This window comes from Salvelinus sp. IW2-2015, unplaced genomic scaffold (assembly GCF_002910315.2).
Source record: "Salvelinus sp. IW2-2015 unplaced genomic scaffold, ASM291031v2 Un_scaffold2180, whole genome shotgun sequence".
In the NCBI taxonomy this organism is placed as follows: Eukaryota; Metazoa; Chordata; class Actinopteri; order Salmoniformes; family Salmonidae; genus Salvelinus; species Salvelinus sp. IW2-2015.
In genome coordinates, this window is record NW_019943510.1 from 61,362 (window position 1) to 84,631 (window position 23,270).

A 23,270-nucleotide genomic window follows, 5' to 3' on the forward strand; every position below is an offset into this window, starting at 1 on the left:
CCTCCGGGTTAGAGTCGCGCTTCTTGAAAGCGGCAGCTTTTAGCTCAGTGCGAATGTTACCTGTAATCCATGGGTTCTGGGTGGGTATGTACGTAAAGTCACTGTTGGGACGACGTCCTCAATGAACTTACTGAGAAAGCCAGTGACTGATGTGGTGTACTCCTCAATGCCATCGGAAGAATCCCGGAACGTGTTCCAGTCTGTGCTAGCAAAACAGCCCTGTAGTTTAGCATCTGCTTCATCTGACCACTGTTTTATAAACTGAGTCACTGGTGCTTCCTGCTTAAATTTTTGCTTGTAAGCAGGAATCAGGAGGATAGAATTGTGGTCAGATTTGCCAAATGGAGGGCGAGGGAGAGCTTTGTACACGTGTCTGTGTTTGAAGTAAAGGTGGTCTAGATTTCTCCCCCCGCTGGTTGCACATTTAACATGCTGATAGAAATTAGGTAAAACTGTTTATGTTTCCCTGCATTAAAGTCCCCGGCCACTAGGAGTGCCGCCTATGGATGAGCGTTTTTCTGTTTGCTTATGGCGGAATACAGCTCATTGAGCGCGGTAGTAGTGCCAGCATCGGTCTGTGGTGGTATGTAGACATCTACAAAAAAATACATAAGAAAACTCTCTCGTTAGATAGTGTGGTCTACAGCTTATCATGAGATACTCTACCTCAGACAAACAAAACCTTGACACTTCCTTAGATATCGTGCACCAGCTGTTGTTCACATCAATGCATAGGCCCCCGCCCCGTGGCTTACTGCTGTTCTGTCCTGCCGATTGAGTTTATAACCCACCAGCTGTATGTTCATACCCAAGAAGACTTGAGGCTGTAACAAAGTATTAAGTAAAGGGTCTGAATACTTATAAAAATGTAATATTTCAGTTCATTATTTTTTATACAATTCCAAAAAATAAGCTGTTTTTGCTTTGTCATTATGGGGTATTGTGTGTAGATTGATGAGAAAATACCTTTACCTTTTTTAATACCTTTTAGAATAAGGCTGTAATGTAACACAACGTGGAAAATGTCAAGGGGTCTGAATACTTTCCGAAGGCATTGTAGGTGTTCCTCTTGTTCAGATGTGTTACTGCCGTGTGAACAGCTATAGAAATATCACCTTCCGTGGAGCTGTTGGAACGGTAGGCAAAGTGGAGTGGGTCCAGTGTTCCTGGTATACTGGCCTTGATGTGGGCCATGACCAGCCTCTGGAATCTCTTCATGATGACTGAGGTGAGTGCGACGGGGAGATGGTTAGTTATTTGGCCATGTCACCTTGTTTTTCTTGGGCACTGGGACGATGGTGGTCTCTTTTAAAGCAGGTGGGGACTACAGCCTGGGAGAGGGACAGGTAGAAGATGTCTGAGAAGATGGCCGCCATCTGGTCAGCACACACATCTGGGCTGGCGGCTTTGTGGGTATTCACTCTTTTGAGGGGTTTTTCTTCACGTCCCTTTCGGGGAGAGTGAAAGCACCTGGTCATCCGGAGCAGCAAGAGTCCTCCTGGATGACTTGGTATTGTCTGCCTCGAAGCAAACATAAAATGAGTTAAGCTCATAGACTGTGATAAACTCAATCTCTGAATGTGCGGGGACATCCTCTCCGGACAAATTTAATTGGTCGGCTAACAATAGGTGATAGATCAATTCCGTCATATCAGTTCAATCCAAGTGGTCAGGGGAGCGTAGGTTTGTGTCTTAACTCAGAGACATCAGTGAGGCTCTAAACAGATGTTCTGGTTATGGTCTCTGTTTCTCTGCAGGCAATAAAGTGGACCAGATATATACAAAACCAAGGTCAGACAGATTACACACCAATCGGATTCTAATAGTGGACTTCTCTTCTGATGCAGTAGTTCTATGTCCATCGTGTAATTTGGATTATTTACCTTTTTTAGAAGGCTTGAGTCCACTTTAGATTGTGAGACGAACAATGCAATCATACATATAGTAATGAGTAATAATATAATAACCACATAATGATCATACACAAATAAAACATGTATAAACTAATAATTAGGTAAAATAAAATGTTCTCCTTGATCTGTATAATCACTATCTATACTTTGTGCCACAAAATGTCCAGTTCCGTTTCATATCCTACTGTATAATGTTTTGGGTCCATTGCTGGTTGCATGCAACCCTCACAACACGAGGTTCCTTCCCCGGGAATACTCTTAGTCATGACAACACCGACAGAATGCTGTGCGTGTGCCTCGCATGTAGGCCGGGACAGAACATGCTGTGGAACTTCAAATATGCTGCAGGCACCAGAAGTATTTTAACCATGCGGTTTATTTAGCATCACAGCAATATAATATACTGCCTTGCTTTTGATCTCTCCAGGCCACCATAGGTTATAGCTGTTTTGCTATCCAGTGTAGACCTACTTCATTTTATTACTGTTCTGGATATGAGACTCCATGCTCTTGAAAGTGCTGTTCCTGGTTAGAGGGTGATATAACTCTGCATGCCCTCAATTTTTAAAGTGTGTCGAATAAATCATGTGGGGATAGTTAGCATGCTGCTGTCAACGGGAGGCTGTGAAAACATGATGTCGTACATGTTTGAGGTGTCTGAGGAAGTCTCCGGCTTCAGCAGGTGTCTGTTCAATGCTTTTGGGTGATCTCTGTTACTCCAAGCAAGAATAAGGATCTCATTTTAACTCAACACACAGATGGAATTTTGCACATTTTTAGCAGTGACGTGTCTTTACCCCAGAAGCTGATAATATTGCAGTCCATAACATACATCAACCCCTAGTTAAATAAAGATTCAATAATCATACATGTAATAGAAGAGGTTTTGAGGGCCATGTTTGTGTGATGATTAACTTTGTCTTAGCCCTTTCTGTGAGCCATGTTTGTGTGATGATTAACTTTGTCTTAGCCCTTTCTGTGAGCCATGTTTGGTGGTGATGTTAACTTTGTCTTTAGCCCTTCCTCTTGTGAGCCATGTTTGTGTGATGATTAACTTTGTCTTAGCCTTTCCTGTGAGCCATGTTGTGTGCATGATTCACTTTGTCTTAGCCTTTCTGTGAGCCATGTTTGTGGTGATGATTAACTTTGTCTTAGCCCTTTCTGTGAGCCATGTTTGTGTGATGATTAACTTTGTCTTAGCCCTTTCTGTGAGCCATGTTTTGTGTGAGGATTAACTTTGTCTTAGCCTTCTCTGTGAGCCATGTTTGTGTGATGATTAACTTTGTCTTAGCCCTTTCTGTGAGCCATGGTTTGTGTGATGATTAACTTTGTCTTAGCCCTTTCTGTGAGCCATGTTTGTGTGAGTGATTAACTTTGTCTTAGCCTTCTCTGTGAGCCATGTTTGTGTGATGATTAACTTTGTCTTAGCCCTTTCTGTGAGCCATGTTGTGTGATGATTACTTTGTCTTAGCCTTTCTGTGAGCCATGTTTGTGTGAGGATTAACTTTGTCTTAGCCTTCTCTGTGAGCCATGTTTGTGTGATGATTAATTTTTCTTAGCCCTTTCTGTGAGCCATGTTTGTCGTGATGATTAACTTTGTCTTAGCCTTTTGTGAGCCAGTGTTTGTGTGAGGATTAACTTTGTCTTAGCCTTCTCTGTGAGCCATGTTTGTGGTGATGATTAACTTTGTCTTAGCCCTTTCTGTGAGCCATGTTTGTGTTATGATTAACTTTGTCTTAGCCCTTTCTGTGGCCATGTTTTGTGATGATTAACTTTGTCTTAGCCCTTTCTGTGGAGCCATGTTTGTGTGATGATTAACTTTGTCTTAGCCCTTTCTGTGAGCCATGTTTGTGTGATGATTAACTTTGTCTTAGCCCTTTCTGTGGCCATGTTTGTGTGATGATTAACTTTGTCTTAGCCCTTTCTGTGAGCCATGTTTGTGTGATGATTAACTTTGTCTTAGCCCTTTCGTGAGCCATGTTTGTGTCATGATTAACTTTGTCTTAGCCCTTTCTGTGAGCCATGTTTGTGTGATGATTAACTTTGTCTTAGCCCTTTCTGTGAGCCATGTTTGTGTGAGTTAACTTTGTTTTAGCCTTTCTGTGAGCCATGTTTGTGTGATGATTACTTTGTCTTAGCCCTTTCTGTGAGCCATGTTTGTGTGATGATTTAACTTTGTCTTAGCCCTTTCTGTGAGCCATGTTTGTGTGAGATTTAACTTTGTCTTAGCCCTTTCTGTGAGCCATGTTTGTGTGAGGATTAACTTTGTCTTGCCCTTTCTGTGAGCCATGTTTTGTGTGATGATTAACTTTGTCTTACGCCTTTCTGTGAGCCATGTTTGTGTGAGGATTAACTTTCGTCTTAGCCCTTTCTGTGAGCCATGTTTGTGTGATGATTGACTTTGTCTTAGCCTTCTCTGTGAGCCATGTTTGTGTTATGAGTAACTTTGTTTAGCCCTCTGTGAGCCATGTTTGTGTGATCATTGACTTGTCTTAGCCTTCTCTGTGAGCCATGTTTGTGTTATGAGTAACTTTGTCTTAGCCTTTCTGTGAGCCATGTTTGTGTGATGATTGACTTTGTTTTAGCCCTTTCTGTGAGCCATGTTTGTGTGATGTTGACTTTGTCTTAGCCCTTTCTATTTTTTTTTTTTTTTATTTAACATTTATTTAGCTAGACATGTGTTTCTTACAGTAAGGACCATGCTACCAAACAGAGATGTTTTAACTCCCAACTTAAACGTTGTGGTTTGTGACAGGAATATGGACTCAGTGAAATATATTCTGCCACTTTCTATCCCTGTTCATCATACAGTGCATTCTGAAAGTATTCAGACCCTTTGACTTTTTCCACATTTTGTTACAATACAGCCTTATTCTAAAATGGATTAAATAAAACATTTTCATAAGCATTCTGCACACAATACCACATAATGACAAAGTGAAAACAGGATTTTATAAATATTTGCATATTTATAAAAAACAAAAAACAGAAACACCTTATTTACATAAGTATTCAAACGCTTTGCTGTGACACGTGAAATTGAGCTCAGGTGCATCCTGTTTCCATTGATCATCCTTGAGCTGTTTCTACAACTCTATTGGAGTCCACCTGTGGTAAATTAAATTGATTGGACATGATTTGGAAAGGCACACAGCTGTCTATATAATGTCACACAGTTGACAGTGCATGCTAGAGCAAAAACAAAGCCATGAGGTCAAAGGAATTGTCCATAGAGCTCCGATATAGGATTGTGTGGAGGCACAGATCTTGGGAAGGGTACCAATTTTTTGGGGGCAGTATTGACGAAAGTGGCCTCAATCATTTAAATGGAATAAGTTTGGAACCACCAAGACTCTTCCTAGAGCTGGCCACCCGGACAAATGGAGCAATTGGGGGATTAAGGCAGGTCAGGGAGGTGACCAAGAACCTGATGGTCACTTTGACAGAGCTCTAGAGTTCCGCTGTGGAGATGGGAGAACCTTCCAGAAGGACAACCATCTCTGCAGCACTCCACCAATCAGGCCTTTATGGTAGAGTGGCCAGACGTAAGCCTCTCCTCAGTAAAAGGCACATGACACATGACAGCCTGCCAAAAGGGACTGGGAGACAAGTCAGGATCGAGATAAAGATGAATGGAGCGAATATCAGAGAGATCCTTGATGAAAACCTGCTCCAGAGTGCTCAGGACCTCAGACTGGGGCGAAGGTTCACCTTCCAACAGGACAATTACCATAAGCACACAGCCAAGACAATGCAGGAGTGGCTTCCGGACAAGTCTCTGAATGTCCTTGAGTGGCCCAGCCAAATAGCTGTGTAGCGACACTCCCCATCCAACCTGACAGCGCTTGAGAGAATCTGCAGAGAACAATGGGAGAAACTGCCCAAATACAGGTGTGCTAAGCTTATAGCGTCATACCCAAGAAGACTCGAGGCTGTAATTGCTGCCAAAGGTGCTTCAACAAGGTACTGAGTAAAGGGTCTGAATAGTTATGTAAATGTGATATTTCAGTTTTTAATTTTTAATACATTTTCAAAAATGTCAAAGAAGCTGTTTTTGCTTTGCCATTATGGGTTATTGTGTGTAGATTGATGAGGAGAATAAAAACAATTTCATCATTTTTTAGAATAAGGCTGTAACGTAGCAGAATGAGGAAAAAGTCAAGGGGTCTGAATATTTGCCGAATGCATTGCATAACTGTGTGCAAAAGCCTTCCCACTGGACACACACTGGTTGAATCAACATTGATGTATAGCCCACCTTTATTTATTTTCAACATGTCTATGTGCCATTTTTCATATTGTACAGCATTGTAAAGTTCAAATCAATGTGTATGGGGATGTTTGGTAATTGGCTGGCTGTGGTTTGAGGAATATATTTTTTTCGGGGGGGGCAGTCTGGCCATTATAACTGCACAGAGGTGGTCCTTACGTAATTTGCTTCACAAACTGGAAGTTCATAGGTTATATGTTTATTTGACATTTTATAGATTTTATTGCATTTTTACAGATTTTATTTAGTTTTTACAGATGTAATGTTTGTAGTTTTTAGTAGGTAACGTTCTTGTTCAAGGTGATTGTCCCAATTTGAGGTACCTCACCTGAAGCTCATTACTTTTCATTTCAGGTGGGATCTGCATCGCTCAGTCCTTGAAGATCCCTCACAATCACAAGCAGGAGAACTTCGACAAGATCGTCAGGCTGCTTCTGGACACCCGTTACGCTCGGGCAGTCGTCCTTTTCACCTCAGATGAGGACATACGGTATGTGTCCACTAGTTATTATCCCCTTGAGCTAAAGCCTAGGTATTGGCTGTGTGCTAGCGCTCTAACCAAGATTTCAAATATTATCTGTACCACTGAAGGGCTGCTCAGTACCTTGGGAATTAAAACTGAAAAGCTAAAAGACAGTTCAGGAGTTCGGCAACTGAATTTCACTTCAATAAGGTTTAATTTAATACTGATGCATTTCGGAGCAGGCGCCATTGTCACACCACTATGCATCTCCTGTTCATTATCTCAACAAGCATACTGTGTGACAACAAGCTCAATGATTTATCCCTGTGTTTGCGGAAAGGAAGACTCCACACAAAATGTTTTGTTGGTTTATTGAAACAAAGTATTGAACCTTTAGGTCTTCATCAAAGGGGGTTGGAGTGTTGTTTCAAGGAACCACATGGGGAGGATAAATGATTGAACTCAGTCTGTGGAATTCTCTTTCTGATGAGCATTCCTCTAGCAGCTGAAACAGCTTCAGACCACCTTATTGGTCAATTTCACACAAGGTCCAACCCGAAATTGTATAGCATTATACATAGTGTAGTATTAAATTATAGCATTATAGTAAAGCATTAGTATTATAGTACATAGTATTAAATTATAGCTTTATATTATAACATTATATTACAGCATTGTACATAGGATAGCATTATAGTATACAATTATATTATAGAATTATATTGTAGCATTATAGTGTATTAAGGCATTATACAGAGTATAGTGTTAAATGACAGCATTAAAGTATAGCATTATAGTATAGCATTATAGTATAGCATTACAATATAGTACAGCATTATGGTATTGCATTATAGTATAACATTATAGTACAGCATTATATTATAGCATTATATTACCGTATAGTAGTACATTATAGTACAGCATTATAGTATAGCATTACATTATAGTATTGCATTATAGTATAACATTATAGTACAGCATTATATTATAGTATAGCAGTATATTATAGTATAGCATTATAATGTAGTATAGTACTATAGCATAGCATAGCATTATATTATATCATTATATTATTGCATTATAGTATAGTATAGCATTATATTAAAGCATATCATTATAGTATAGCATTATAGTATAGCAGTATAGTATATCAGTATAGTATAGCAGTATATTATATCAGTATAGTATAGCAGTATAGTATTATAATATAACAGAATAACATAGCATTATATTTTAGCATTATAGTATAGCATTATATCATAGTATAGCATTATAGTATAGAATTATAGTATACTGTTTATGGTATAGTATTATATTATAGCAATATAGTATATCATTACATTATAGTATTATAGTGTACCATTATATTGTATCGTTATATTAAAGCATAGCATTATAGTATAGTATAGCATTATAGTATAGCATTATAGTATATTTTTATGGTATAGTATTATATTCTAGCAATAAATTATATCATTATATTTTATCATTGTAGTATAGCATTATATTATAGTATTATAGTATAGTATTGTATTATAGTATAACATTAAGGTATAGTACTACATTATAGCATTATATTATGTCATTATAGCATAGCATTAAGTTATAGCATTATTTTACAGTATATCATTGTAGTATATCAATATATTATAGTATTATAGTATAGTATTACAGTATGACATTATAGTATAGTATTACATCATAGCATCATAGTATATCAGTAGATTATATTATTATAGCATACATTATAGTAAAGTATTATATTATAGCATTATATTATAGCATTAATTTACAGTATACCATTGTAGTATACCATTACATTATAGTATTATAGTATTGCATTATAGTATAGCATTATAGTATAGTTTTATATTATAGCATTATAGTATAGCATTATAGGATATCATTATAGTATAGCATTATATTATAGTATTATAGTATAGTATTATTGTATAGCATTGTAGTATAGCATTATAGTATAGTATTATATTATAGCATTATAGCATATCATTATGTTATTACATTATAGTACAGCATTATATTATATCATTATAGTATATCAATGTACAGAGTATATCATTTATACAGAGTATATCAAGTAATATCATAAAGTATATCATCTTAGTATATCAATGTACTAGTAACATCATATTGTATATCAATATACCAGAGTATACCATTATAGTATATGCTATACAGAGTATGATCATTATAGATATCAATTACAGAGTATTCAATGTTTAGTATATCAATATGTTAGTAATCATTATAGAGTATATCTCAGTATAAGAGTACCATATTATAGTTACAGTATACCTTATATATGATCACAAGTACAGACATTATAGTATATCATTATTACTAGAGTATATTCATTATACAGAGTATATCATATAGTATATCATTAACAGAGTATATCATTATGTGTACATTATAGATATATCATTGCAGTATATATAGTTATAGTTACAATGTACAATAGTACCATATCTATATCATATATAGTATATCATATACAAGCAGATGATATCATTATAGTGTAGCATTATATAATCATATAGCTATAGTATATCAATGTCAGATATACGAGACATATCATATAACATATCAATGATACAGAATATCATTAAGGTATACTCAACATACACAGTATATCATTATGGCATATCAGGCTGAGATATATCCACGAATATCGCATTGTTATACAGAATATATCATTATAGCTGTATCTTTATACAGAGTATCATTTAGTGTATCATTATACGAATGTATCATTATAGTGTCTAGCATTTAGTAATCATTAATACAAGAGATAGTATTTATTTACAGAGCATTATATTTCCATGATGACATAATATATTGTTAAGTATGATAGCCTGTATATTTATATCATTATAACAGAGTATGCCATTATAGTATACACTCATATGTAGTATAGCATATATAGCATACGACGTAAATATCAAAAGTAGCATTATAGCTATAGCACATATGTAGTAATATATATAGTATAGCATGCAGCAAATACGCATTAGATCAGCATATATATTATCCATTATTACGGAGATATGGATATGTTATAGCATTATAGATAATATCATGACAGTATTATACACTATTATAGTAAGTCATGCATTAGACATTACGTTCTGTATTAATCATTATAGCTATAGTTTAGCTGTATAGTATACTCTTATATTTAGAGCACTATCCTATAGCATTATAGATATAGCATTACATATAGTATTATATGTAGTTTATAGCATTACAGCTATAGTGTTTAACAGTATAGCCTATAACTTATCTATATATATATTATTAATTACAGCCATTATAGTATAGCATTATACGTGTATACTCATAAGCTATAGATTTATATTAATAGTATATGCTAGTATCGCACTTACAGACATAGTTACTATAGTATTCTAATCTATATAATTATATATGACAGCATTATATTATAGATAATTATTATTAGTATAGCAGAACAGTATAGTGTAAGTAGTATACTATATATATTATAGTATTATATTTACAGGCATTTATAGTATAGTATTATATCTAGCTATCAGATATATGTTCAGCAGTATACTACTAGCATTATATGCAGCTATAGCTTGTATGTATAGATACATTTATTCTATTATTATTTTTATGCATTATACCGATATAGCATATACAGCATTGTCGTTATAGCATATATTATAAGTATACTATTATATTAATTATTATTTTACAGCATATATTATGCAATATTAGTATAGCATGTCTATGTATAGTATTATATGTAGTATAGGATTACAGCTATAGCATACAGTATACTACTATAGTATATTATATTTTACCACATCATATATATAATATATGTAGCTATTAGCATTACATAGTATACGCATTACATATACCTCTAATTATATTATTATTTTGACAGCATTAATAGTATTATATGTAGTATCATTACAAGTATAGTGTAATAGCCATACTATTATATTAACATATTATTTTACAGCATTCATATTATATATATTGTGTAGTGTAGCATTACAGGTATAGTGATATATAGTATATACTATATATATTATTATTACAGTGATTATATTATAGTATTGTGTAGATGTACATTACATTATAGTGTATTATTATCACAATTATATTATTATTTCACAGCTTATATTTATATATTATTTTAAGTTAGAGCCATCTAGTGTAATAGTATACTATTAATTATTATTTTTACACATTCATATATATAGTATATACGTGTATAGCTCGATACTATAGTGTATACTATTTATTATATATATTATTTACAGCATTTATAATCATTATACTATATAGCTTATATATATATACTATTATATTATATATTATACAGATTATTATAGTATTATATGTAGATATAGCGTTATGGTATATAACATGATATATATTATTATTTTACAGGGCATCATATTATATATTATATGTAGTTTACGTCTATAGTATACTATAATTATATTAATATTTTCGCATTATTTATTAGTATATATGTAGTATAGCTTATAGCTTATAGTCTACTATATATATTTATATTATTATTTTTAACAGCATATATTATAGATATACTGTATAGCCTATAGATAAGTATACTATATATATATTATTATTTTACGCCATTTATATCTATAGTCATATATTAGATATAGCGTTATAGATATAGTGATACTATAATACATTATATTTACATCATTATATTATAGCATATACGTGTATACTTATAGTATAGCATACTATTATATTACATTATTATTTACAGCATTATCCATATAGTATGTATATGTAGTATAGCTTTTATATTATAGTATACTATATATAAATATTATATATTTTTACCAGTCATTATATTATAGCATTATCACGTAGCTTTAGAGCGTTATATATACTATGCTATAAATTATTATGTTACAGCATTTATTATAGCATTATACGTAGTATACGTCTATTAGTTAGTATACTATAATTATATATTTTACAGCATAATTTATATATTATATGTAGATATAGCTTTTATATACTAACTATATATTATATTATATTTTACAGCATATTATTGAGCTTATACGTAGTAGAGCGTTATAGTCTGTATTTATTTTCTTAGTAACCTTGTGTTCTGTTTCTTGTGTTCTGAAACGTAGCCCTGTTTCGTTGTGTCTGGAACGTACCCTGTTTCGTTGTGTTCTGGAACGTAGCCCTGTTTCTTTGTGTTCTGGAACGTAGCCCTGTTTCGTTGTGGATCTGGAACGTAGCCTGTTTCGTTGTGTTCTGGAACTAGCCCTGTTTCTTTTGTTCTTAGAACGTAGCCCTGTTTCTTTGTTTCTGGAACGTAGCCCTGTTTCTTTGTGTTCTGGAACGTAGCCCTGTTTCTTTGTGTTCTGGAACGTAGTCCTGTCTTTCATTTTTGTTCATTGATTTCACCGGTGTTCGTTTCTCACCTCGGGTCTCATCAGTTCCTTATTTAGTTCATTTCCATTCTGTTTGTGCCTTTGTGAGGTATTGTTCATTTTGACTCTACTAAGCCTTTTTTAGATCGTTTGTGAGAACCAGTTGCCCTTCAGTTCTAAGTTCTGATTCACCTGCCTGTTGTCCACCTGTGTATGACCATTTCCTGCCTGTGACCACGATTCCTGCCGTCTGCGAAGGAAAATAAACACCTGATGCGCTCCGCGCGGTGAATCTACACCTTCTTCCCCCTTGAGTATTCATTACAATAGTATAGCATACAGTATAGTATACTACTATATTTAGCGTTATATGTAGTACTGTATATATAGTATATCATTATATTACAGATGTTGTACTAATGTATCAGTCGTGTCACAAGATCTTGATTAATTCAATTTGTGATACAGAATTAGTTAATCTGTAGATCCAATCCAAACGGATACAATTTAACATCTGTTGATTTATCTGTCAGACAATATAACAAACTTCCTGGTCTCATTTGAGGAAACATCTCTTCACACTAGCAGATCTCTCTGTACAGACAAAATCTGAACGGAAGACAGAACAGAAAAACTACGTTCCTGAGGAGTACAAGGGGGTGATGACAGAACAATCTTACCGTTTGAAATAACTTTGCTGTGATTCCTGCTGTCGTGTGTTGTGTGGTGTGGTGTTGTGTTGTGTTGTTGTTGTGTTGTGTTGGTGTGTGTGTGTGTGTGTTGTGTGTGGTGTTTGTGTGGTGTGTGTTGTGGTGTGATATTTTCACATAGGTCTTGGGGGCCTTGGGAGGATGCAGAGCAAAAATACAATTTTGACTATATCCTATCTTATCCTATCATATCCTGCCCTATCATATCGTGTCCTGTCCTATCATATCCTGTCCTGTCCAATTCCTGTCATATCATATCCTATCCTATCCTGTCCTATCATATCCTGTCCTGTCCTATCATATCATATCCATTCCTATCCTGTCATATCCTATCCGGTCCTATCTTATTATATTATATTAAGTCATATATGTGTCTGATTGCAGGGGTATCCTGAATGCCAGTAAGAGGGCGGACCAGGTGGGTCATTTCCTGTGGATCGGTTCAGACAGCTGGGGAGCCAAGAACAGCCCTGTCCATCAGCTAGAAGAAGCAGCAGTGGGAGCTGTCACTATCCTGCCAAAAAGAACAACCATTGCCGGTAGGTTGTGCCTGCAGAAACAACCTGCTCAGAATGACTTTTAGTGTAGAGAAAAAAACGCTGCTTGCTGTCTTTCTGTCCCCTCTCTTTCCTTTCTCTCCTTGACTGTGGAAGAATATTGTACAGCCCAAATCCTTCGCTATTTGTCTTGAGATTTATTGAGATATACACTGAGTGAACAACTTCCTAATATACAGGTAACGCCCTTTTTGCCCTCAGAACAGCCTCAATTTGTTGGGACATGGACTCCACAAGGTGTCGAAAATGTTCCACGGGGATGCTGGCCCATGTTCACTCAAATGCTTCCCACAGTTGTCGAGTTGGCTGGATGTCTTTTGGGTGGTTGACCATTCCTGATACACACGGGAAACTGTTGCGTTTGAAAAACCTTGCAGCGTTGCAGTTCTTGACACACTCAAACCAGTGTGCTTGGCACCTACAACCATACCCCGTTGAAAGGCACTTAAATATTCTGTCTTGCCCATTCACCCTCTGAATGGCACACACACACAATCCATTTCTCAATTGTCTCAAGGTTTAAAAATCCTTCTTTAACCTGTTTCCTCCCCTTCATCTACACTGATTGAAGTGGATTTAACCGGTGACATCAATAAGGGATCATAGCTTTCACCTGGATTCACCTGGTCCAGTTCATGGAAAGAGTAGGTGTTCCTAATGTTTTGTTCACTCAGTGTATGTTGTGAGGTATATTTTTAGAGCTGTATTTGCTAGATATACTGCAAGATATGATGCAATATAGAAATATATGTTTCTACCTTCTTGACCTATATATTCAACAATAAAATAAAACATTTTACTAGGCAAGTCAGTTAAGAACAAAATCTTATTTTCAATGACGGCCTAGGAAAAGTGGGTTAACTGCCTTGTTCAGGGGCAGAACGACAGATTTGTACCTTGTCAGCTCAGGAATTCGAACTTGCAACCTTTCGGTTGCTAGTCCAACGCTCTAACCACTAGGCTGCCCTGCCACCCCATACATATAGGCATGGTATGCGTGTGCATGTGTGTGTGTGTGTGTGTGATGTAGTTAGGTGTATTACCGATGACCACCAGTCGTCAGTATTACAGTAGATCACAACTTCTCTGAATGTCTCTCTTGATGTCAAATGACACCCTATTAACTATATAGTGCACTACTTTCAACCAGGGCCATTACAAGTGTTGACAGGGCTCTAGTCAAAGGTAGTCCCCTAGATATGGAATAGGGTTCCATTTGGCACATATCCCTGCAGGGTAAAGTCTACTACTGAGTGAGAGTCATCGATGCTTCGTGCCTGAGCCTCCCCAAAAAGGCCAGTCAGAAAAGCAAGATGAAACTGTGGGACTCTGAGTTGGAGTTGTTGGGAGTCTGTGACCTTGAGCTTGTGGGTGTAATTGGTCATGGGAGAACCCACAGGTGCCAAGTTACGAAATGGTCTCCCTTTGATGATTTCAGCAATAGTTTTTTCTTTTTTTGACAAATGATTTATGGAAATGGATGTTTCCGGGACCCTGGGGTTGGAGGGAGGGAGAGAGAAGGGGAAAACGCACAGCACACACAGCACCCCCGGTCATGGAGACACTTTTAGTTATAACACACAAAGCAACCCCAATCAGAGAGCCACATTTAGTTAAAACACACACAGCACCCCCAGTCATAGACACATTTAGTTAAAACACACAGCACCCCCAGTCATAGAGCCACATTTAGTTGAAACACACAGCACCCCCAGTCATAGACACACTTAGTTAAAACACACAGACCATCCCCAGTCATTGAGACACATTTAGTTAAAATACACAGACCACCCCCAGTCATTGAGCCACATTTAGTTAAAACACACAGACCACCCCCAGTCATTGAGCCACATTTAGTTAAAACACACAGAGCACCCCCAGTCATTGAGCCACATTTAGAACACCCCCAGTCATAGATCAACATTTAGAACACACAGATCACCCCGAGTCATAGATCCACATTTAGAACACCCCAGTCATAGATCCACATTTAGAACACCCCAGTCATAGATCCACATTTAGAACACCCCAGTCATAGATCACATTTAGAACACCCCAGTCATAGATCCACATTTAGAACACCCCAGTCATAGATCCACATTTAGAACACCCCAGTCATAGATCCACATTTAGAACACACAGATCACCCCGAGTTATAGAGCCACATTTAGTTAAAACCACATTGGAGTTTCTAGCTGACATAGCATGCTATTTCTCCTGACAAACCCAGACCCAGACCTACAGCCGTGAGAGAGTACCAATAATATAATCTATGTATATCACTGTCAGATACATTTGTGGCATTGTGACATGCAATTATTTTTTATAAATTTTTATTTTATTTCACCAGGTAGGCCAGTTGAGAACAAGATCTCATTTACAACTGCGACCTGGCCAAGTTAAGCAAAGCAGTGCGACAAAATCAAACAGAGTTACACATAAACAAACGTACAGTCAATAACACAATAGAAAAATCTATGTACAGTGTGTGCAAATGTAGAAGAGTAGGGAGGTAAGGCAATAAATAGGCCATAGAGGCGAAATAATTACAATTTAGCATTAATACTGGATTGATAGATGTGCAGATGATGATGTGCAAGTAGAGATACTGGGGTGCAAAAGAGCAAGAGGGTAAGTAATAATATGGGGATGAGGTAGTTTGGTGTGCTATTTACAGATTGGCTGTGTACAGGTACAGTGATCGGTAAGCTGCTCTGACAGCTGATGCTTAAAGTTAGAGAGGGAGATATAAGACTCCAGCTTCAGTGATTTTTGCAATTCGTTCTAGTCATTGGCAGCAGAGAACTGGAAGGAAAGGCGGCCAAAGGAAGTGTTGGCTATACCTGCTGGAGCGCGTGCTACGGGTGGGTGTTGCTATGGTGACCAGTGAGCTGAGATAAGGCGGGGCCTTATCTAGCATAGACTTATAGATGACCTGGAGCCAGTGGGTTTGGCGACAAATATGTAGTGAGGGCCAGCCAACGAGAACGTACAGGTCGCAGTGGTGGGTAGTATATGGGGCTTTGGTGACAGAACGGATGGAACTGTGATAGATGGACAGATGTCACGCCCTGACCATAGAGATTTTATTCTCTATGTTGGTTAGGTCGGGGTGTGATTAAATGTGGGTCATCTAGGCTATTATATGTCGATGTTGGCCTGTTATGGTTCCCAATCAGAGGCAGCTGTTTATCGTTGTCTCTGATTGGGGATCATATTTAGGTAGCCATTTTCCAATTGTGCTTTGTGGGATCTTGTCTATCTATGCCTGTGAGCATTATTATAGCTTCACGTTTCGTTTGTTCGTTTTGTTCTTTTAAGTTTTCTATTCCAAAATAAAGGATGGAAATATACCACGCTGCATCTTGGTCTACTCCTTATGACGAACGTGACAACTGCATCCAATTTGCTGAGTAGAGTGTTGGAGGCTATTTTGTAAATGACATCACCGAAGTCAAGGATCGGTAGGATAGTCAGTTTTACGAGGGTCTGTTTGGCAGCATGAGGGAAGGAGGCATTGTTGAGAAATAGAAAGACGATTCAAGATTTAATTTTGGATTGGAGATGCTTAATGTGAGTCTGGAAGGGGAGTTTACAGTCTAACCAGACACGTAGGTATTTGTAGTTGTCCACATATTCTAACTCAGAACCGTCCAGAGTAGTGAGGCTAGTCGGGTGGGAGGGTGCGGGCAGCAATCGGTTGAAGAGCATGCACTTAGTTTTACTTGCATTTAAAAGCAGTTGGAGGCCTCGGAAGGAGTGTTGTATGGCATTGAAGCTTGCCTGGAGGTTTGTTGGAACAGTGTCCAAAGAAGGTCCAGATGTATACAGAATGGTGTCGTCTGCGTAGAGAATAACCAGCAGCAATAGCGACATCATTGATGTATACAGAGAAAAGAGCCGGTCCGAGAATTTAACCCTGTGGCACCCCATAGAGACTGCCAGAGGTCCGGACAACAGGCCCTCCGATTTGACACACTGAACTCTATCTAAGAAGCAGTTGGTGAACTAGGCGAGGCAGTCATTTGAGAAGCCAGGCTATTGAGTCTGCCGATAAGAGTGCGGTGATTGACAGAGTCGAAAGCCTTGGCCAGGTCGATGAAGATCGCTGCACATTAATGTCTCTTATCGATGGCGGTTATATCGTTTAGGACCTTGAGTGTGGCTGAGGTGCACCCATGACCAGCTCGGAAACCAGAATGCATAGTGGAGAAGGTACGGTGGGATTCGAAATGGTCGGTGATCTGTTTGTTAACTTGACTTTCAAAGATTTTAAAAAGGCAGGGCAGGTTTGATATAGGTCTATAACAGTTTGGGTCTAGAGTGTCTCCACCTTTGAAGAGGGGGATGACCGCGGCAGCTTTCCAATCTTTGGGGATCTCAGACGATACGAAAGAGAGATTGAACAGTCTAGTAATAGGGTTTGCAACAATTTCTGCGGATAATTTTAGAAAGAGAGGGTCCAGATTGTCTAGCCCAGCTGATTTGTAGGGGTCCAGATTGTTTTGCTCTTTTAGAACATCAGCTGTCTGGATTTGTGTGAAGGAGAAGCGGGGGGAGGGGGGCTTGGGCTAATTGCTACAGGGGGTGCTGAGATGTTGGCCGGGGTAGGGGTAGCCAGGTGGAAAGCATGGCCAGCCGTTGAAAAATGCTTATTGAAATTGTAAATTATTGTAGATTTATCGGTGGTGACAATGTTTCCTATCCTCAGTGCAGTGGGCAGCTGGGAGGAGATGTTCTTATTCTCCATGGACTTTACAGTGTCCCAGAACTTTTTGGAATTAGTGCTACAGGATGCAAATTTCTGCTTGAAGAAGCTAGCCTTTGTTTTCCTAACTGATTGAGTATATTGGTTCCTGACTTCCCTGAAAAGTTGCATATCATGGGGGTTATTCGATGCTAATGCAGAACGCCACAGGATGTTTTTGTGCTGGTCAAGGGCAGTCAAGTATGGGGTGAACCAAGGGCTATATCTGTAATTAGTTCTACATTTTTTGAATGGGGCATACATATTTAAGATGGAGAGGAAAGCACTTTTAAAGAGCAACCAGGCATCCCCTACTGACGGGATGAGGTCAATATCCTTCCCGGATACCCGGGCCAGGTCGATTAGAAAGGCCTGCTCGCTGAAGTGTTTTAGGGAGCGTTTGACAGTGATGAGGGGTGGTATTTTGACCTTCAAGCCATTACGCGCGCAGGCAATTATACATGTAGGATAATTGGACATCCTGCCTTTCTATTTTAGCCAGGTCAAGATTTCTTCTTTCAACATATGCATCATTTAGGCCACACTTCAGACACATTTGTTTCTTTGCCATGTGGTGTTATTCTACCCAACCCAACAACAAGTGATGGAGATTTGTGTTGTGTTCTTAATTGCCATTGCATGTGGTGTGAACACAGCAGGCTGAACAACTGGAGAGCCCGTCCAACTTAACCTCCAGCAGCCCAGAGCCCACCAGCCATCAGTCTCTTTTTCACTCAGCCAGGCTCCCCGTCACAGCTCTGCTTGATGCTGTGGGTGTGTGTATGTGTATGTGTATGTGTGTGTGTCCAAACCCAGCATCCATCCCTTCTCCTCTCACTCAGCCGGACAGAAACCCTTTCACGCTTCCTCCTCCCTTCCTCCCTCCTCTCTCGCTCCCTCCCTCCTCCTCCGCCATCATCCCTCCTCCCCCCACCCTCTCCCCCAGCCTCCCTCCTCCTCTCTTCCCCATCCTCCTTCCTCCTCTTCCACCCTCCCTCCCTCCCCCCCCTGTCCTCCTCCCTCTACCATCCTACCTATGACGAAGGTGCTGTGTTTTAACTAAACATTGTTCTATCAAATCAAACTTTATTTGTCACATGCGCCGAATACAACATGTGTAGACCTTACCGTGAAATGCTTACTTACAAGCCCTCAACCAACAGTGCAGTTCAAGAAATAAAGTTAAGAAAATATTAAACAAATTAACTAAAGTAAAAACATATATAAAAAGTAACACAATAAAATAACAAAAGTAGGCTATATACAGGGGGTACCGGTACCGAGTCAATGTGCGGGGGTACAGGTTGGTTGAGTTAATTTGCACATATAGGTAGGAGGTGAAGTGACTATGCATAGATAATAAACAGCGTGTAAAAGCAGTGTAAAAAACAAATGTAGTTTGGGGGGTGGGTGTCAATGTAAATAATCCGGTGGCCATTTGATACATTTTTCAGCAGTCTTATTGCTTAGGGGTAGAAGCTGTTATGGATCCTTTTTGGGGTGACAGCGTAGCCTAGTGGTTAGAGCATTGGACTTGTAACTAGAAAGGTTGCAAGATCGAATCCCCGAGCTGACAAGGTAAAAATCTGTTGTTCTGCCCCTGATCAAGGCATTGAACCCACTGTTCCTAGGACGTCACTGAAAGTTAGAATTTGTTCTTAACTGACTTGCCTAGTTAAATAAAGGTAAAATAAATAAAATTACTTTGGTGAATGGAGTCTTTGACAATTTTTGGGCTTTCCTCTGACACCGCCTAGTATATAGGTCTTGGATGGCAGGAAGCTTAGCCCCAGTGATGCACTTAGCCGTACGCACTACCCTCCGTAGCGCCTCACGGTTGGATGCTGAGGAGTTACCATACCAGGTGGTGATGCAACCAGTCAGGATGCTCTCGATGGTGCAGCTGTAGAACTTTTGGAGTATCTGGGGACCCATGCCAAATCTTTTCAGTCTCCTGAGGCGAACAAGGTGTTGTCGTGCCCTCTTCATGACTGTCTTGGTGTGTTTGGACAATGATAGTTTGTTGGTGATGTGGACACCAAGGAACTTGAAACTCTCGACCCAATCAACTACAGCCCCGTCGATGTTAATGGGGGCCTGTTTGGCCCGCCTTTTCCTGTAGTCCACAATCAGCTCCTTTGTCTTGTTCACATTGAGGGAGAGGTTGTGGTCCTGGCACCACACTGCCAGGTTTCTGACCATTGTGTCATTGTTGTTGGTGATCAGGTCTACCACTGCTGTGTAGTCAGCACACTTAATAAAGGTGTTGGAGTCGTGTTCGGCCGCGCAGTCGTGGGTGAACAGGGAGTACAGGAGGGGACTAAGCACGAAGCCTTTCAAAGCACTTCATGGCTACTGACGAGTGCTACAAGGTGGTAATCATTTATGCAGGTTACCTTTGCTTCCTTGGGCACAGGGACTATGATGGTCTGCTTGAAACATGTAGGTATTACAGACTCGGTCAGGGAGAGGTTGAAAATGTCAGTTGGTCTGTGCGTGCTTTGAGTAGATGTCCTGGTAATCCATCTGGCCCTACGGCTTTGTGAATGTTGACCTGTTTTAAGATTTTGCTCACATCGGCTACCGAGAGCTTTATCACAGTCATCCAGAACAGCTGGTGCTCTCATGCGTGCTTCAGTGTTGCTTGCCTCGAAGCGAGCATAAAAGGCTCGCGGCTGCGTTTCCCCTTTGTAGTCCGTAATAGTTTTCAAGCCCTGCCACATCTGAAGAGTGTCAGAGCCGGTGTAGTAGGATTCTTTGATGATGGTGTGTTGAACCTAAATGATGGTCTATGACAAAGGTGCTGTGTGTTTTAGTTAAATGATGCTCTATGACAAAGGTGCTGTGTGTTCTCTGAAGAACTCACCTGCCCATCAAAGCTGTAGTCTGGGAGCAATGCGTTCAAAAAACTGGAGTGGAATGGATTGTCAACATGTGATGACTCCTTCATTTATTCTGCAAATACCCAGTGTTTATATTTTTTGAAACCTGGAGACAAAATAAACTAGGTGTGAATGTGTTGACATGAAAGAGGTCTAGCGTAGTCGTCTGTACAGGATAAACTGAGGCTGTGTTCCAATTGGCATCCTATTCCCTAGATAGAGCACTCCATTTGACCAGATCCCTGTAAGCCCTGGTCAAATGGAGTGCACTGTGAAGAGAATAAGGTGTTTTTTGGGGTTGAAACCAGACAGTCTGGCAGAGTGAGTATTTTGGACCTCCCATTTGTCAGTCCCATATCACTAACAGACAGCACACTCAGCTCTGACTGAGACAAAAAAAGAACACAAAGGCTCTATATCAGCTTTCAACTGGCTTTCCTTGTCCTTTGTTTCAAACACAGCCCTGCTGTTTCTGTGAGAAAGATAGGCGGATTTTAATCTTTGGTCAACGTTAAAAACATCCAAAGAGATTGATGTCCCTTTCGCACACTTACCTCAGCACAGACACTGCTGTGCCATTGTTGTGCATTTCAACTGGGTATTGTTATAGGAAGGTTTTGGGCTCCAAAGGATCCAAGGATTCCACTTTATATAATGTTTACATACCCTACATTATTCATCTCATATGTATATACTGTACTCTATACCATCTACTGCATCTTGCCTATGCCGTTCGGCCATCGCTCATCCATATATTTATATGTACATATTCTTAATAATCATTCCTTTACACTTGTGTGTATAAGGTAGTTGTTGTGAAATTGTTAGATTACTTGTTAGATATTACTGCACGGTCAGAACTAGAAGCACAAGCATTTCGCTATACTCGGATTAACATCTGCTGTTGTGTGTATGTGACCAATAACATCTGCTAACCATGTGTATGTGACCAATAACATCTGCTAACCATGTGTATGTGACCATTAACATCTGCTAACCATGTGTATTTGACCAATAACGTATGCTAACCATGTGTATGTGACCAATAAGTTTTGATTTGATTTGATCCCACTGATCCTCAATCTTCTGTATTCATTCAGTTTGGAGGACTGTGTGTATTCATGGAGATGTATGGCTGACTTTCCAGTTAGCTAGCTCGTTCTATGTGTGGGCAGACTTGCAGTAGTCTGGATGCATTGTTTACCGGTTAGCTAGCTTGTACTGTGTGACCCTGGCTTGTGATGCTTGTGTACCAGTTGTCTAGCCGGCTTACTTGCCTAGCTTACCCTACCCTGAATGTTTTGTGTATGGGTTGTGAACCAGTTAGCTAGCTCATACTGTATGCCTGCCTTACAGTACCATACCCTGGAGGCTTGTGGATGTGTTGTGTACCAGTTAGCTAGCTCTCAGTGTGTCTCCCTGCCTTGCAGTACCATACCAGTTAGCTAGCTTGTCCTGAATTCCCACTGGCAGCCTGTCACAATAGATAGCTCTGGTGGAATTGGTAGAGTGTTCCAAAGTGACAAACAATGAGAGAACGGGGAAGAGATGCTTTGAGCTGTGACACTGATCAGGTTAACCATCCCAGCTCCTCCGTAGCATTTTGAGCTAATGGAAAAAGAATTTCAAGGAATGTGACATAACCAGGAAGAATTGTGGTCCTAGATATAGCCCCACTAGTTTGTCCTGGTCCTGTTATAGCCCCACTACTTTGTCATGGTCCTGTTATAGCCCCACTACTTTGTCCTGGTCCTGTTATAGCCCCACTACTTTGTCCTGGTCCTGTTATAGCCCTACTACTTTGTCCTGGTCCTGTTATAGCCCCACTACATTGTCCTGGTCAGGTTATAGCCCCACTAGTTTGTCCTGGTCCTGTTATAGCCCCACTAGTTTGTCCTGGTCTAGTTATAGCCTGACTACTTTGTCCTGGTCCTGTTATAGCCCCACTACATTGTCCCGGTCAGGTTATAGCCCTACTAGTTTGTCCTGGTCCTGTTATAACCCTACTAGTTTGTCCTGTTATAACCCTACTAGTTTGTCCTGGTCAAGTTATGGATCCACTAGTTTGTCCTGGTCCTGTTATAGCCCTACTAGTTTGTCCTGGTCAAGTTATAACCCTACTAGTTTGTCCTGTTATATCCCTACTAGTTTGTCCTGGTCAAGTTATAGCCCTACTAGTTTGTCCTGGTCAAGTTATATAATACTTCCTCTATTTGTCTGGTCAGGTTTATAACCCTACTAGTTTGTCCTGGTCAAGTTATAGCCCTACTAGTTTGTCCTGGTTACTTATCCACTACTAGTTTGT

At 39.1% G+C, this 23,270-nt stretch overlaps 1 protein-coding gene across 1 annotated transcript in view; it reads left to right on the forward strand.

Moving 5' to 3' along the window:
- Positions 1–6,250: 6,250 nt before the first annotated feature.
- LOC112073180 (metabotropic glutamate receptor 7) overlaps positions 6,251–23,270 on the forward strand; it is a 45,355-nt gene continuing 28,335 nt past the window's right edge. The window contains exons 1-3 of the mRNA XM_070440060.1: positions 6,251–6,257; positions 6,538–6,673; positions 13,164–13,318. Of these exons, the coding sequence (XP_070296161.1) occupies positions 6,251–6,257; positions 6,538–6,673; positions 13,164–13,318 (298 nt within the window). The remainder of the gene's footprint in view (positions 6,258–6,537; positions 6,674–13,163; positions 13,319–23,270) is intronic.